The sequence below is a fragment of the Cajanus cajan genome, chromosome 9 (genome assembly GCF_000230855.2).
Source record: "Cajanus cajan strain Asha chromosome 9, NIPB_CcT2T_4, whole genome shotgun sequence".
NCBI lineage: Eukaryota > Viridiplantae > Streptophyta > Magnoliopsida > Fabales > Fabaceae > Cajanus > Cajanus cajan.
In genome coordinates, this window is record NC_138525.1 from 19,484,911 (window position 1) to 19,500,652 (window position 15,742).

At 30.5% G+C, this 15,742-nt stretch overlaps 1 protein-coding gene across 2 annotated transcripts; it reads left to right on the forward strand.

The window, feature by feature from the left end:
- The first annotated feature begins 7,564 nt into the window (after positions 1–7,564).
- LOC109792652 (ABC transporter B family member 13) lies at positions 7,565–13,794 on the forward strand. 2 transcript variants are annotated; one of them, XM_020352077.3, is made up of 10 exons: positions 7,565–7,956; positions 8,450–8,504; positions 8,624–8,799; positions 8,904–9,104; positions 9,435–9,694; positions 9,786–10,099; positions 10,349–10,572; positions 11,033–11,819; positions 11,964–12,205; positions 12,329–13,794. In XM_020352077.3, the coding sequence occupies exons 1-10, from the start codon at positions 7,699–7,701 to the stop codon at positions 13,538–13,540; spliced, it is 3,729 nt and encodes a 1,242-aa protein (XP_020207666.1). In that variant the 5' UTR covers positions 7,565–7,698; the 3' UTR covers positions 13,541–13,794. The 2 variants fall into 2 exon arrangements, with proteins under 2 accessions (XP_020207666.1, XP_082920107.1); XM_083063981.1 differs by lacking the exons at positions 7,565–7,956; positions 8,450–8,504 and having other exon boundaries at positions 8,660–8,799; positions 8,908–9,104.
- Positions 13,795–15,742: the final 1,948 nt, after the last annotated feature.

Sequence of the window (15,742 nt, forward strand, 5' to 3'; positions counted from 1 at the left end):
CTTACTCATTTAAATCCCCAAGATCAAACCTCCGGCTACAATTAATTCAAACTTTATCTTCTATGGCCATAGAATAATATTTATCTTCATAAATACATAAAGAAATAACAAGACAAGTTAAAGAGACTTTAATAAAACTATATTATAGTTAATCATAAAATAATATTTACGTAAAAGGAATATATTAAGAATACCAATCACATAAATTAAAAATGATAATCATTATGAAATAATTAAACGCATAAAATATGAACACCTTATTAATTATTATGAATAAAAATAAATATCATAAGTTAAACAAATAAATGAGGTTAGGGACACCTCACTAAACAGATACAAATAAAAAATAACATAAATAAATAAACAAAATAGTATTAAAATTTTAAAAGAGATAACGTTCTCCTCCTTCTACCTTAGAACATTGACTTATCTACGAAAAACTTCAAGATCCTCTTCCTACTCACTTTTTCTCTCTTTCCCTCTTTCTTTCTCTTTCTTTTTTTCTCTCTCTTTCTCTTTCTCTCTCTAAGTTTTCACCTCACTTTGTTATTTTTTTTTACAACCCCTCCCTCCTATTTATAGAAGTCTGGAGTGGCCAGAACGGCCCGTTCTGGAGCCATTCATTATGTGTAACATTTACAACTGGAACGGTCCGTTCTCAAGACTGGAACGACCTGTTTTAAAATCAGAACACCTTGTCTGGGGTTAAATTTTACTCACAACGACCATAATTAGAACGGTCCATTTCTAACTAAGGTCTTTAGGCATTTTTAATAACTTGGAACAGCCCGTTTCATTTTTGGGAACGGCCCGTTCTGTGCCTTCAAAACACCAAAATTAATATTTATTATTTAATTATAAAACCCCTTTAATAATCTCCATAAATATTAAAAATAAATAATAATCAATTATTAAAAATCTCTAAAATGTTCTATAAAAAAACTCTTTTTATTGATTAATAACTATAAGAAAATAATTTCCATAAATATAAAAATAATAATTAACTATTGTATAAAATTTGGGATGTTACAATTGTTATGTCATATTTTTGTAATGTTCAAGAGCTAAAAAACTAATATTATGTTTGTTTGTGTGAAATGTTATCACTTTATTGATTTATTTGTATACTTTATACATAAATAAAATGTGGGTCATGTGTATGGGTATATGAGTACATAAATACCCAATGTGTACAAAGGTGCGAATTAAAATTGATACCTGCACTAGTATGAGGTTGGGTATGGGTATTATTTTTAAACACGAGTATGAGAATGGGTACTATAAGATCCTACACATACCTACCCGTTGTCATTCCTAAACACAAACATATATTTCGCATAAAAGTATTTTTAAGAATTTTTCTTTGGCGAGATAGTTTTTAGAAATATTTTTAGATTCTTATCTAATTTGATTTTTATTTATCATAATTATTTATGAAATAAATTTTAATTTTTAAAAATAAATTATCAATAATAAAAATAATATTTTACTACAATATAATGTATTTATCATGAATCTAAAACATAAATTATATGTTTAAATTTATCTATTTAAAAAAAATTTAAATAAAATTTATATATTTAAAAATAATATATATTTATATATAATTAATTATAAATTTTAATTATATAAAATATTTTATAGAATAATTTTATATAAGACATATATCGTAATTATATAAGACATAAAAATATAAAATTATTTGAATTTATGTGTATATTTTTTATTTAATTTTTTTACATATTTATATATATACATATATATATATATATATATACTAATATATATTTATAATAAAATTAATTAAAAACCATTATGTGTGTGTATTTTAAAGAATAATTTTATATAATACACATATCGTAATTATATGAAATAAAAAAAATATATAATTATTTTAATTTATGTATATATTTATTATTTATTGTGTGTGTGTGAAATTTAGTGGGTACAGGTGGGAGTATGGGTATTATGATACCCAACCCGCCCCACAATTATATATATATATATATATATATAATTATTTAATAATTAATTATTTATTTATTTATTTATATAAATATATATTAATTAATATAATAATATTGTTATTATTTTAGATCTAAGATACAAGTTGAAGTTGTTAGAGTATTTTTTTTAAGCTCATCTTTAATTGAAATTAATAATATCAAAAAATTATATTACTCATTGTTTGAAAAGTATCAAACTAAAGCTAAGAGAATAGTGAAGTTTTCAACTTCACAAGTAAATGTCAATGAGTCAAACTTGGATAATCTAAATTTTTGAATTTTTCTTAGTGATTATGACCTATTTGCGTATGATACAATTAAACACAAAGCTTGAAATAAAGTTTTACTTGGAAGAAGAAGTTTTGTTTATGAGTGTTACTTTTAACATTCTTGGATGATGAAAAACAAATAAGATCAAGTATCCAATTTTTCAAAAAATTGTTAAGGATGTTGGCAATCCCAATTTTAACCTTAGCTTCAGAATCTGCATTTAACATATGAGATAGATTTTTGAATCTTCATCATTCTAGATTCTATACATTTACTTTAGAGGCACTTATGCGTGGGCAAAATTGGTTGAATTACAGACAAGAAAGTAATAAATAATTAAACTTTATTTATTTAATAAAAGTTATTTTATTTTTTATTATTTGTTTTAATTAATTTAAATTATCTAATCATTCATTTTATTATTATGTAGTTTTTATTGATATTACTGGACTAAAACAATTTATAAACTTGAAAGACAAGCATTTACAAAAATATGGAAAAGTTGATTCCATTAATGAGGTCAAATGTCTACAGATTTATTTTTTTGAAATTTATAGTATATAATTTAATGATCTATAATTTTAATCTAACTAATTTTTATATATTTTTTCACCGATCTTGAAAATATTGTTAACATCATGATGTTGGAAGTTTAATTACAACTTTTATTATATTAATTTTTTTAAGTTTATTTACAATAATCAAATATTTTGTAATCTTTATTTATAAGATTGTTATTTTAGATTTTTTGTAATGCTAAAGACCTGACAAATTAATATTATACTTACTTGTATAAAATGTTATCTCTTTATTGATTTATTTATTTTATACATAAGTAAAATGCAGGTACGAGTATGGGTATATAAGTACCCAGTGAGTACAAAAATAGGGATTAAAATTATTATACGTGCATGTATAGGACTAGATACGAGTATTATTTTTAAACGTGAGTATGAAGACAGATATTATAGGACCCTATCCAAACACTATCCATTATCATCCCTAATTTACACTAGTTAAGAGAATAAAAAGGAAAAACAATCTCATTTAACAAAAGCTCTATTTTTTAGTGGAGCGAAATTTCCCCCTAACATTTGTCTGGAAAGCTATCAAACTCTTCCATAACAATCAAGTGTAAATATATTATTTATAAGAAATTTAAATAATAATTAAATATATTTTATAAAAAAATTCAATAATCTTATTCAATTCCTAAAAATTCAATAAAATGATTTAATCGAAAATAAAATATTTGTTTCACTAAACACCACTTAAGAAAAATGTTTAGGTAGCAAATCTATACTAACGTACACATCATTATAAATAGTTTTATAAATTGAACTAAATCACACCTTTATGAACGTGTTTGGTGTCCACATTTACTCTTATATACATATTTATAAATAAGATGTACATCTTAACTACAATATGACTATAAGATGCACTACTAGAAAAATATTATTTTCTTGCGAATTTTCCTAAAAAAAATATTTGCAAATTTTTTTTGTAAATTTTCTTGAAAAAAAATATTTACAGACATTTTTTGCGAATTTTCCTGCAAAAAAATATTTGCAGAAATTTTTTACGAATTTATTTGCAAAAAATAATTTACAGATATTTCTTACAAATTTTGCTACAATTTTAATAATCATGGAAATTTTTTTCCATGGTAAAAATTTGCAGAAAATATTGTAAGAATTTTATTTTGTTTCTTGCAGATTTTCATACAAAAATAAATTCGCAAGTAATGTTTACTAAATGGTAGAAAAATTTTGCAGGTAATTTTTCCTGCGGATTTTCCTGCAAATTTTAATCCGCAGGAAAAATAAAAAAAATTAAATTTATAAGTTTAATATTTTAAAAAAATTTCAAGTCCCACATCGATTGAAAATAAAACAATTAAAGAGTATATAAGTTGGGGCAACACTTACCTTACAAGTTAATTTGTATGGTTGAGTGTTAGGTTTATAATCTACAATCTTAGAATTTAAAAGATTATGTATCACATGTTGGAGGCATGGAAACAAATGCTTCGAATGATCTCATTGTGAGCATTTGAAAGTTGAAAAATTATTGATAGAATTTATAGTAATTTTTTTAATTTTTTTCGTAAAAAATATTTTTGCAGAATTTCTTGGAAAACAATTCGCAGGAAACTTTCTTGCGAAATTTTTTTTGCCGGAAACTTTTCTGCAATTTTTTTGCAGGAAAATTTCCTGCGAATTTTAAAATTTGCAAAAATATATTATCCATGAAGGTATTACCTACAGATAAAATTTCGCAGAAAAATTTGCAGGTACAACGTTTCTTGCGGATTTTTATGAAAAGTTTGCAAGAAAAGTCGCATGTAATAAAAGAAGTTCTAGTAGTGATGACCATGGACACATCTTAAATGACTTTTATCCTTCTAAGATGTTGATACTTAATGTGTGTAATGTGTTTATAGGCACATGTGATGTCCTTTAGAATCCATCAAAATCTTAAATAATTAGAAATATTTGAGATTAAATATTTTTTTAACAAGTTATCAAGTTCTTGACCCATTAGTTTATTATATATAATCAAAATAAATCTACGTAATAAAATTTGATTAATATAATGTTTTTATATAATTATTAAAAATAACGTGTTACTTTTATTTCCATTAAATTATTTAAAAATCATAATTAGATTATACAAAAGTAATATGAATTTTATGCAATATTTATATATATAAAAATTAAGAAGTTTTCTTTTAAAATCTTCAAAAGTTAACTATCCACCAAGGCAATGCTAAACAAGTGCATCACATATGTGTAAACATCATCTGAGATATCATACCAATTATTATCATGTTTATAGCCTAAATAATGAGGGTTAGGTATTAATTTTATTGTAATGGAATGATCCAAATTACAAGATAATGACAAATCATGTAAGCTAAAGTGACAATACTTTTCCAAGTCTGAGGTATTTTACATAATAGCCAACACAAAACAAAAAAAAGAATAAATAAATAAGCAAACAAATAAACGATCACATTTATGTGTGTTTTCAACTTATTCATGTAGGCTTATGATTTCAAGCTAGGTTAAATTATGTAGAAGCCGGAAAAGAGGCGCTTACATTGGTAGATTTAGTTATGAAGGATTAATTAATGCTTCGTAACTACATGTGAATACAGTAAACGGGTTCTTCAAGTCAAACTCTAGGGTGACTGCAACAAAGTTTCATCCAGTTTTTCAACGATAAAAACTAACCCGTGGACTATAAATTAAAGATAAAAGTTAATAACAGTTTTTAATTATATGATATTCACTTAATTGTGTAAGTTAGTTGGTGTAATGTTTATACTTATATCATTATATTAAAGAAATGTTCTTTATATTAACTATTTTGGTTTTTATTTTTATACATATTATTTTTTTCTTAAAATTACTTTTTTTCTATAAGTAATTACTCTATATTTTTCTTTTTCTTTTTCAATTTTATTTTAAAACTACAATAACTACTCATGAAAATAATTATTGTTTTCATATTTAATATAGTGTATGATGAAATGTCTTTTTTATCTTTAAATTCTTATATCTTTTAAATCAATAACTACCACTCTTTGAATGCAACACCCGACAATTACTTTTTCGCTCTCTCCATGTAAAGATTGCATATATTTGTTTTTTTTTTAATTTATTTTTAAAATAAACATGTAGAAGTATAAAGTGTTTTTTTTTTTTACTTATAATAATAATGCTAAAAAACCTATGTCCTAATTTGGATTAGCTTTTACTTTATATGAAATTTTCAATCGTAAGTACTTTTACAAAAATTCAGAGTTAGGTTTACAAATGCTAATAAAAAAGTTAGACTAAAGATTTTTTTCAAAAAAATAATGATGTTTATAAGTTGACTTTAAAATTCATGTAATTTTTCATATTTTTATTCAATCCAGTTTTTATTTAGTTAATTAATGTTCTTCTTCTTTTAATGCATGTTTTGGTTTAATCATCTTCTACACAATCCTATAGAATTAATTGAAATTGAGAAATCCTTTTAAAATTACAATATGAAGAATAACATTAATAATGCTTATTACTGAAAATAGGATAAAAATTATTAGTTGTTGCTTTGAAAACCTCTGATTTGAATAAGGGTTGCTTAATTAACTTCACTAAGGAATTATAATTTTAATTAAAGAACTTAAAATTTTTCTCCATAAGAATTAGGGTCAAAATATTTGCATTGGTTATTGAATTAACTTAATAATAACTTAATTTATATAATAATTAAGAAGAATTTGCGTGATAAAGATAAGTGAAATCAATTGACTTCTTTTATTATAAATGTATGATTTACCTTTTAACATGTGTTTTTTTTTATATTAAAACCCTAAAAAAATTATCTCTTTTGCTTTCATATGTTCTTCTAAACCTAAATTTCATATTTTTCCTAATTAGCTTTTAATTAAATTAATTAATCATAGCATATATTTTAATAAATTTGATACTTAAATTTTTATTTATTTTACTACTTACAACAACCGGTACTCTTGAAAAAAAAATTATTAAGAAGTCAATAACCTCACCTTTTATATAAAAGAAAATAAGCTATATTACTAATAATATAAGGTAATTTTACACTAAGGAACAATTTAAGTAAGACTAAATTTTTAGCTTATCCATAAAAAAAAAATTATTACTAGTTTTATAAAGTAAAAAAAAGTTACATATATTAACAAAAATGTCTCATATATAATGACAAAAAAAGTCCCACTTATCACTAGACCGACTTTGTTTATATTCTCATGCAATCATAAACATGAATTTGTTGAGTTTTACGTTAAAAAACTAAATGTTTTACCAAAAAAAAAGTGATGTTGCCTTTAAACTATTTATATAATGGGAGCATTTATCAACATCTCAAACTCATTATTCTTATTTGTTGGAGGGTTATACCTACTACTTTGCATCAAAAAAACATCCCAATCGTTGGCATGGCTGTTCCCTTTCATCTGGCCTCACCTAAGCAATAAATAAATCAAAGTGAATTATTAAGCTGATTGTGTAGTGTAGGAAGATGGATATGGGCTCATTGTGTGACAGGTCACATGACCAGAGATGGTACTCTTAGAACCACAAAATCGGCACAAAGAAGTCGTTGGCTTAATAACTAACGTAATCGCTTCCACTTGCTACTCATTAACCATTTATCACCTCATCAATATTTCTCCAATAATATAGTTATAGAGCCGAATTCTTCGTTGGCATAGTTAACCTGAACTACTTTGTATTTATTGGCGGGAATAGACTTCACCACCAACCGTACCTCACAGACTCTATGTTGAGTCCTTAACATATAATAACTTCCAACACTTTTCTTCTTTTTGCTGTGTCTTTCTATCTACCACTCTTCAATTTTCACTAGGAAAGAAGTTTCAAACTCAAATATGGCAGAAGTGGAACTAGCCCCAGAACAAGGTGTCACGTCTAAAAAGGACCAACCAACTAAAACGGAGAGTGTTTCGTTTTTTGGGTTGTTCTCTGCGGCTGATACAACTGACTGTGTGTTAATGTTCCTCGGAAGTATCGGTTCCTTTGTCCATGGTGCTGCTCTTCCGGTTTTCTTCATTTTGTTCGGTCGTATGATTGATTCTTTGGGACATCTTTCTAATGACCCTCACAAATTGTCCTCAAGAATTTCTGAGGTACTATCACCACTTCTACGTACGTGTATTATCACCATTGTGTGTTTTTTTTAGTAATCCTGTTCGAGCAGGTTAAGAGCATTACTGGCGATCTTGCTCTCAGTATTGCATATTCTCAGACTCAAACTTGACACCACTGATACCGGCAAATTATTGGCCTGAGTGATATTGATTTTGTTACCTTTAAACAAGAATTTAGATTTAAGTCTTGGAAATGAAAAAAAAAAAAAAAAAATTAGAGAGGGGACATAGCCTACTAAAAGGAATAGTCATCAGTAAAGCTGGTGAATGAATATTTTATACTAATAATATAGTTATAAAACATAGATACTAGTACTACTGATTAAGATGGAAAAATTTGTATCACCTTTGTTGTGTTTTATATTCCTTGTTGCATGCATGATTATAAACCGTGAGACTCTAGTGTGTTTGTGTTAGACTTTTAGCTTGTGCATATATAATAAAGTAAATTTGATTTCCTTCTCCATTGCAGCATGCTTTGTATTTGGTCTATCTTGGAGGAGTTGTTCTGATATCGGCTTGGATGGGTATATCTTATAACTTGGATCTCATTTTTTTTTTCTTTCTAAGTAATGTTCTTTTACAATTACAATATTATGTATTCTCGGTATATGATCACTATTCACTACTATTACTATACTTTCAGGTGTTGCTTTCTGGATGCAAACAGGGGAGAGACAAACGGCACGTTTGCGCTTGAAATATTTGCAGGCAGTGCTAAAGAAGGATATTAATTTCTTTGACAATGAAGCCAGGGATGCTAATATCATTTTCCACATCTCCAGTGATGCAATACTGGTACAAGATGCAATTGGTGACAAGGTATTTGACATTGCAAAAAAAGGTGTTGCTTTATTGTTGAGGCAAGTTTTGGGGATGGTTCTTTAGTTGATGAAGTGATCTTGTTTATTGAAAACTCAATGCAGACAGGCCATGCCATTCGTTACCTTTCTCAATTCATTGTTGGATTTGCCATTGGATTCACCTCAGTGTGGCAGCTCACTCTACTCACCTTGGCCGTGGTTCCATTGATAGCTATAGCTGGGGGAGCTTATACAATAATCATGTCTACTTTATCAGAAAAGGGTGAAGCAGCTTATGCTGAAGCTGGAAAGGTTGCAGAAGAGGTAAATCTATTTGAGAACAAGAAATGATAGTGACACTCAATTTACTATTAGTTGAAAATCACAAATTTTGACGAGTTTTACTACTAAATCAAGAGAGATTAAATGTGATGTGAAATCGACAAAATTTGTGATTTCCAATATATCTTAGTTAATGATAAAGATTAAGGAGGGTGTTAAAAGAGAGTGTCAACTGTCAATGACATTCCTCGTTTGAGAATAGGACTTTTACTTTTTATTGAGAGGCTATTTCAACTGTTTGATAATTGGTGTCTTAACTATGCTTTGCATAACATATCTTTTGTTTTTTCCCCTAATTTTTTGATGGATCAGGTGATTTCTCAAGTGCGTACTGTTTACTCATTTGTAGGAGAAGAGAAAGCAGTTGGCTCATACTCAAAGTCTCTTGATAATGCACTGAAGTTGGGCAAGAAGGGTGGTTTGGCAAAAGGAGTTGGAGTAGGCTTCACATATGGGTTGTTATTTTGTGCTTGGGCATTGCTTCTATGGTATGCAAGCATACTTGTGAGGCATCACAAGACAAATGGAGGCAAAGCGTTCACAACAATTATCAATGTCATCTTTAGTGGATTGTAAGTTCATCAAAACTGACATGATTATGATCATATAATAACTCAAATAATTTTGTTCTAGATTTCAAACTTGACTTTTGCTCCTTTGAAGTGCTCTTGGTCAAGCTGCTCCAAACCTTGGTTCCATTGCTAAAGGGCGCGCAGCTGCAGCCAATATAATGAACATGATTGCATCTGCTTCAAGCAATTCCAAAAGGTTGGATGATGGCACTGTTGTGCCACAAGTTGTTGGGGAAATTGAATTTTGTGAGGTCTGCTTTTCTTACCCCTCGAGATCCAATATGATCTTTGAAAAATTGAGCTTCTCAGTTAGTGCTGGGAAGACTATAGCAGTTGTTGGTCCAAGTGGTTCCGGAAAGAGCACGATTGTTTCCCTTATTCAAAGGTTCTATGACCCCACTTCAGGTAATTAATACTAACATCTAAGACTAAGAGTAGGTTATTGTTCATTTGAAATTTCCATGGACCATTTTGGACAAATAGAAGATAGATACACCGAGAGAGAGAGAGAGGAAATTGTAGGGACCAAAATCACCTATTCCAAACATACCCCATATTTTGATTGAGTTAGTTAGTACTTAGTACAACCATATTTTTTTGTGAATGTACAGTTCAATATTTAGGAGGAGAGGTTAATGCATTAATTTTCACTAGGTAAGATCCTGTTGGATGGATATGACCTAAAGAATCTTCAATTGAAATGGTTGAGAGAACAGATGGGCTTGGTTAGTCAAGAGCCAGCACTATTTGCCACAACAATAGCAGGAAATATTTTATTTGGAAAAGAAGATGCAGACATGGATAAAGTCATACAAGCTGCCATGGCTGCAAATGCTCATTCTTTCATTCAAGGATTACCTGATGGTTATCAAACTCAGGTGAGTCTATCAATACACAGGTCAAATTGCTATCATAATTTTTTTGACCGGTATAAACTATGAATGTGTAAATCACCTTTAATATCTTCGTAATATCTTTCTTCTACTAGAGATGAATTATTTGTTGAACATAAAAAGGTTATGAAGTTTATCACCTCATCTAAGGGTTGATTTGGGTAAACTTTTCTAAAAACACTTTTAAGAAAGAAAAATAAGAAGAAGAAAATGAAATAAACTTATAAGCTACAATTAGCTCAAACGCTGGTTAATTTGTAAAAACTTTCTTCCATTAGCTTTTTCCAAAAAATTTTTTTTTTAACTTACATATAAATTAGTTTTATCTTATGAAGAAACTTATCTCAATTTTTTTTTTCCTGTTACAAGTGTTTTTGGAAAAACTTATCCAATCAGACCCTAAGTCTTTTTTTGTTGACATAATGACACTTTGTTTTTAATTCAGGTAGGAGAGGGTGGCACCCAACTTTCAGGGGGCCAAAAGCAAAGAATTGCCATAGCAAGAGCAGTGCTCCGAAACCCAAAAGTATTGCTTTTAGATGAGGCCACAAGTGCTCTAGATGCTGAATCAGAGCTCATTGTCCAAAGGGCATTGGAAAAAATAATGTCAAACAGAACAACAATAGTTGTTGCTCATAGACTATCCACCATACGTGATGTAGATACAATTGTTGTATTGAAGAACGGCCAGGTGGTTGAAAGTGGGACTCATATGGAATTGATGTCACATAATGGCGAGTATGTGAATCTGGTGAGTTTGCAGGCATCACAAAACCTCACAGGCTCTAGATCAATATCTCGCTCTGAAAGTTCAAGAAGTTCTAGTTTTAGAGAACCTTCAAACTACATGACCTTAGAGGAGCAGCTGAAGTTGGATACAACATTTGAACAGAAATCAAGTGATCAACACCTGCCATCAAACACTACTACTTCCACTCCAATTCTGGATTTAGTGAAACTGAATGCTCCAGAGTGGCCCTATGCAATACTTGGATCAGTAGGTGCAGTTATGGCTGGAATGGAAGCCCCTCTCTTTGCCCTTGGAATCACTCACATTTTGACTGTGTTTTATTCTCCTCGTGGTTCTATAATCAAGCAAGAAGTTGATAGGGTTGCTTTTATATTTGTTGGAGTGGCTGTCATTACTATACCTATTTATCTATTGTTGCACTACTTTTATACATTGATGGGAGAGCGCCTCACTGCCCGTGTGCGTTTATTAATGTTTTCAGGTACTCCCTGGCTGCAAAGCATTGTTGTTAGAATCACATGCATTAAATTTTGTGGCCTGAGAAACTCAAACCATTAACTACATATTTTGACCTGTTCTTGATATGTTTTCATGACTGAAGTATTGCAGTTAATTTGATTTGCAGCTATTCTCAACAATGAAGTTGCATGGTTTGATATGGATGAGAACAACACTGGCTCACTAACAGCCATGCTTGCTGCGGATGCAACATTAGTAAGAAGTGCTCTAGCTGACAGACTCTCAACCATTGTGCAAAATGTAGCTCTCACTGTCACAGCTTTTGTTATTGCCTTCACATTGTGCTGGAAACTAACAGCAGTGGTCGTAGCCTGCCTTCCCCTTCTCATAGGAGCTTCTATCACTGAGGTTAATCTCATAAAACCACTTCACTAACAATTCTCTTTTATGCTGCATGTTTTAGTGCATGATTCGTGTATCATTTTTTAGTGTATAACCAACAGACTAGCTAAGTTCAAATTATTTATGCAGCAACTATTTCTGAAGGGGTTTGGAGGAGATTATGTCCATACTTACTCTAAAGCAACTTCTTTGGCTCGTGAAGCTATTGCCAACATACGTACTGTTGCTGCTTTTGGTGCAGAAGATCGAATCTCAATCCAGTTTGCATCTGAATTGAACAAACCTAACAAACAAGCACTTCTACGGGGCCACATATCAGGTTTTGGCTACGGCATAACACAGCTGTTGGCTTTCTGTTCCTATGCACTTGGCCTTTGGTATGCATCAGTTTTAATCAAGAAGAAAGAGTCAAATTTTGGAGACATCATGAAGTCCTTCATGGTATTAATTATCACTTCTCTGGCAATAGCAGAAACACTGGCTCTTACCCCAGACATTGTGAAGGGATCACAAGCACTGGGATCAGTTTTCGGCATTCTCCAAAGGAGAACAGCCATCACCCCAGATGACCCCAACTCAAAGATGGTAACTGATATCAAAGGAGATATAGAGTTTAGAAATGTTTCCTTCAAGTACCCTATGAGACCTGATATCACCATATTTCAGAAATTAAACCTCAGGGTCTCAGCAGGTAAGAGTCTGGCAGTAGTGGGGCAAAGTGGTTCAGGGAAAAGCACAGTGATTGCTTTGGTAATGAGATTCTATGACCCCAATTCTGGGTCGGTCCTGATTGATGAATGTGATATCAGAAGCCTGAACCTGAGATCCTTAAGACTGAGAATAGGATTGGTTCAGCAAGAACCTGCTTTGTTCTCTACCACAGTTTATGAAAACATCAAGTATGGAAAAGAGGAGGCATCAGAAATAGAGGTAATGAAGGCAGCCAAAGCAGCAAATGCTCATGAATTCATCAGCAGAATGCCAGAAGGGTACAAAACTGAGGTGGGTGAGAGAGGGGTGCAGTTATCAGGAGGACAAAAACAAAGAGTGGCAATTGCTAGAGCTATTCTTAAAGATCCATCCATTCTTCTGTTGGATGAAGCGACGAGTGCGCTAGACACAGTCTCAGAGAGGCTGGTCCAAGAGGCTCTTGATAAACTTATGGAAGGTAGAACAACAATTTTGGTAGCTCACAGGCTATCGACTGTTCGTGATGCAGACAGCATTGCAGTGCTGCAAAATGGGATGGTTGCTGAAATGGGAAGCCATGAGAGGCTGATGGCGAAACCTGGAAGCATCTACAAGCAATTGGTTAGTCTACAGCAAGAAATGCGTGACTAAGAAGGCCATTGATGAATTATTCATTTGCAGCTTCCCAAGTAAATGTAGAAATTCAAAGACTACTTGTGATTTGCAACTTGAATTGAGGCAAGGCCTAGTTAACTTTTAAGCGCATGCCTAGAAGATGTTTTTTTATACGAAAATTGTTTTTTATGTTTATATACACGAGTCTTATGAGAAAACTCAAACCCTGTAATTGGCTATTTGTTGTAGAATGTTACAACTTTTGTAATTTCTTTCTGAATTTTACCATACTTTTGGACCATCAAACTTTGTTCTTTTCTCATCTTCATTCCATCCACTCTGATAATAATTCAAAACTCATGACACTTTGATCAACAAGTTCCTTTTGACCAAAATAAATCTAAAATATTAAATGGATCGTTTAATAGGATCTAGTGAAACATGTATGTAAAAATAAAAGGAATTATTGGAAGGAGTCAAATATCTCATCTATTTCACGTAACAAAAGGTTATTTTATCTAATATCAATCAGATCAGTTTAAAAAAATATGAAATTTTTGGTCATGCCGAAATCCGAAGTTTCAGGATTTGAGTATGGTTTATGATAACATGTATATTTTGAGCATCCACTTGCATCATTTGACCCAGGCTCAACAGGTTTCAATCAAGTTCAGGTACTGAAGAACATCAGAAATGTATTTGATACCTGTTGAAGAATGAATCTCCATGGTTGCACTGTCTTTGTGACTAGTTCCGTTTCAAATTCCACACTTTTGAAATCTTCCCTTCTTTAAATCTTTTACACGATGTTCTCTAAAGAATTTATTTCCAGCGTTCATGGATGGACCCTTTGCTTTATGCCTCACGTGCAAGGTTATCTTAGTGAGATACTTATCTTAGTAATAGATTAAGACCCTTGAGAAATTCAAACACGAATCTTTATACTTGTTTAATCTAAGCAATGCCATCCATGAAGATATTACTACGAAGGTGTACACCTGGAATATAATGAATTTAATTAGGATGGTGATCATTTACCTATTTTTGAACTTACCATAACCGATAAAGATTTTAGTGCTTTAAGTTTTCATGTAACTATTTCATTGTTCCCTGAACTAGGGCATCATGCCCCTAGTGTTACGGAAATTATACTTGGAACTGGAACCAAGTAAATTTTTGCTGCTCTCCGTCCTTGATGGATTGCACTTGGTTATTGGATCCTGATTGATATGCATGAAGTCGATTTGTTTTGTCAAAGTAGCAATTATTTCAACGAGATTGTCTTTACTTTGTGGGATGTCAACCAATCTATCTGATTATCTTACTTAACTTCTTATTTAGCCTTGAACTTCGATTATTTAAAGGCTCAGGATTTTATTTGCTTCAGGTTCACTTTGATTATGTTATCAAATACTATTTAATTCTCCGTATTTGTTTTAAACCGAGGAGTCCAGGACATCTGATTCTTAATTTCTTTTATTCATAAACCAACTCAACATGAAATGGTTTGACTGGTGTCTGAGTCATTGGTCTTTTCATTTTCATACAGAAATTTGATTGAACGCTATACTGAAAAAAAATTCTTCCTGGTCATAGAGAAAAGAGGAAGCAATAAATTGGTTTTACATCAGTACAGTTTGGTTTGTGGAAATTCTAGTTTGATCTGTCAGAGAGATGGATGCATGACAGTTCAGAATTGTATCTAGGGTGTAGTTTGATGGTGCATGACGAGTGAAGCACTTCTATGTTCTTACTAGGATTTTAATAACCATAATTAAATTCTTTTCTGCAATGATAAGGTAGCATTTCAGCCAGCTTTATTTGGACTTTCTAATACCTCCTTTAAAACGTAACTTTTTTTTTTTTTTAATGAATAGAAGCCTAAAAAAGAGCTTCTATAAAAAAAATTTTAAAAAAAATTTGAACCAAAGATTACCTAATTCTCATACTTTAATGTTGGGTACGGGACTGATTTTTAAGTTATTTGATCTACACGTGGATACTTGCTCACTCTTGAAGGGAGACGAATCAACAAAGCTGATTGATGCTCCTGTCTAAAAGCAGGATTGCCATAACTTTTTTAGCATTTATACTTTTTGAGTGTTTCGAGTAGTTAGCATTGAGTTTCATGTATTAGTTATGATCATATGTAGAAGGCGTCTTTGATACGGCCATCATAGTGATTCTTCGACCACCAAAGAAAAAAGAAACAAAAGAAGGCACGAAGAGCCTGTTCAA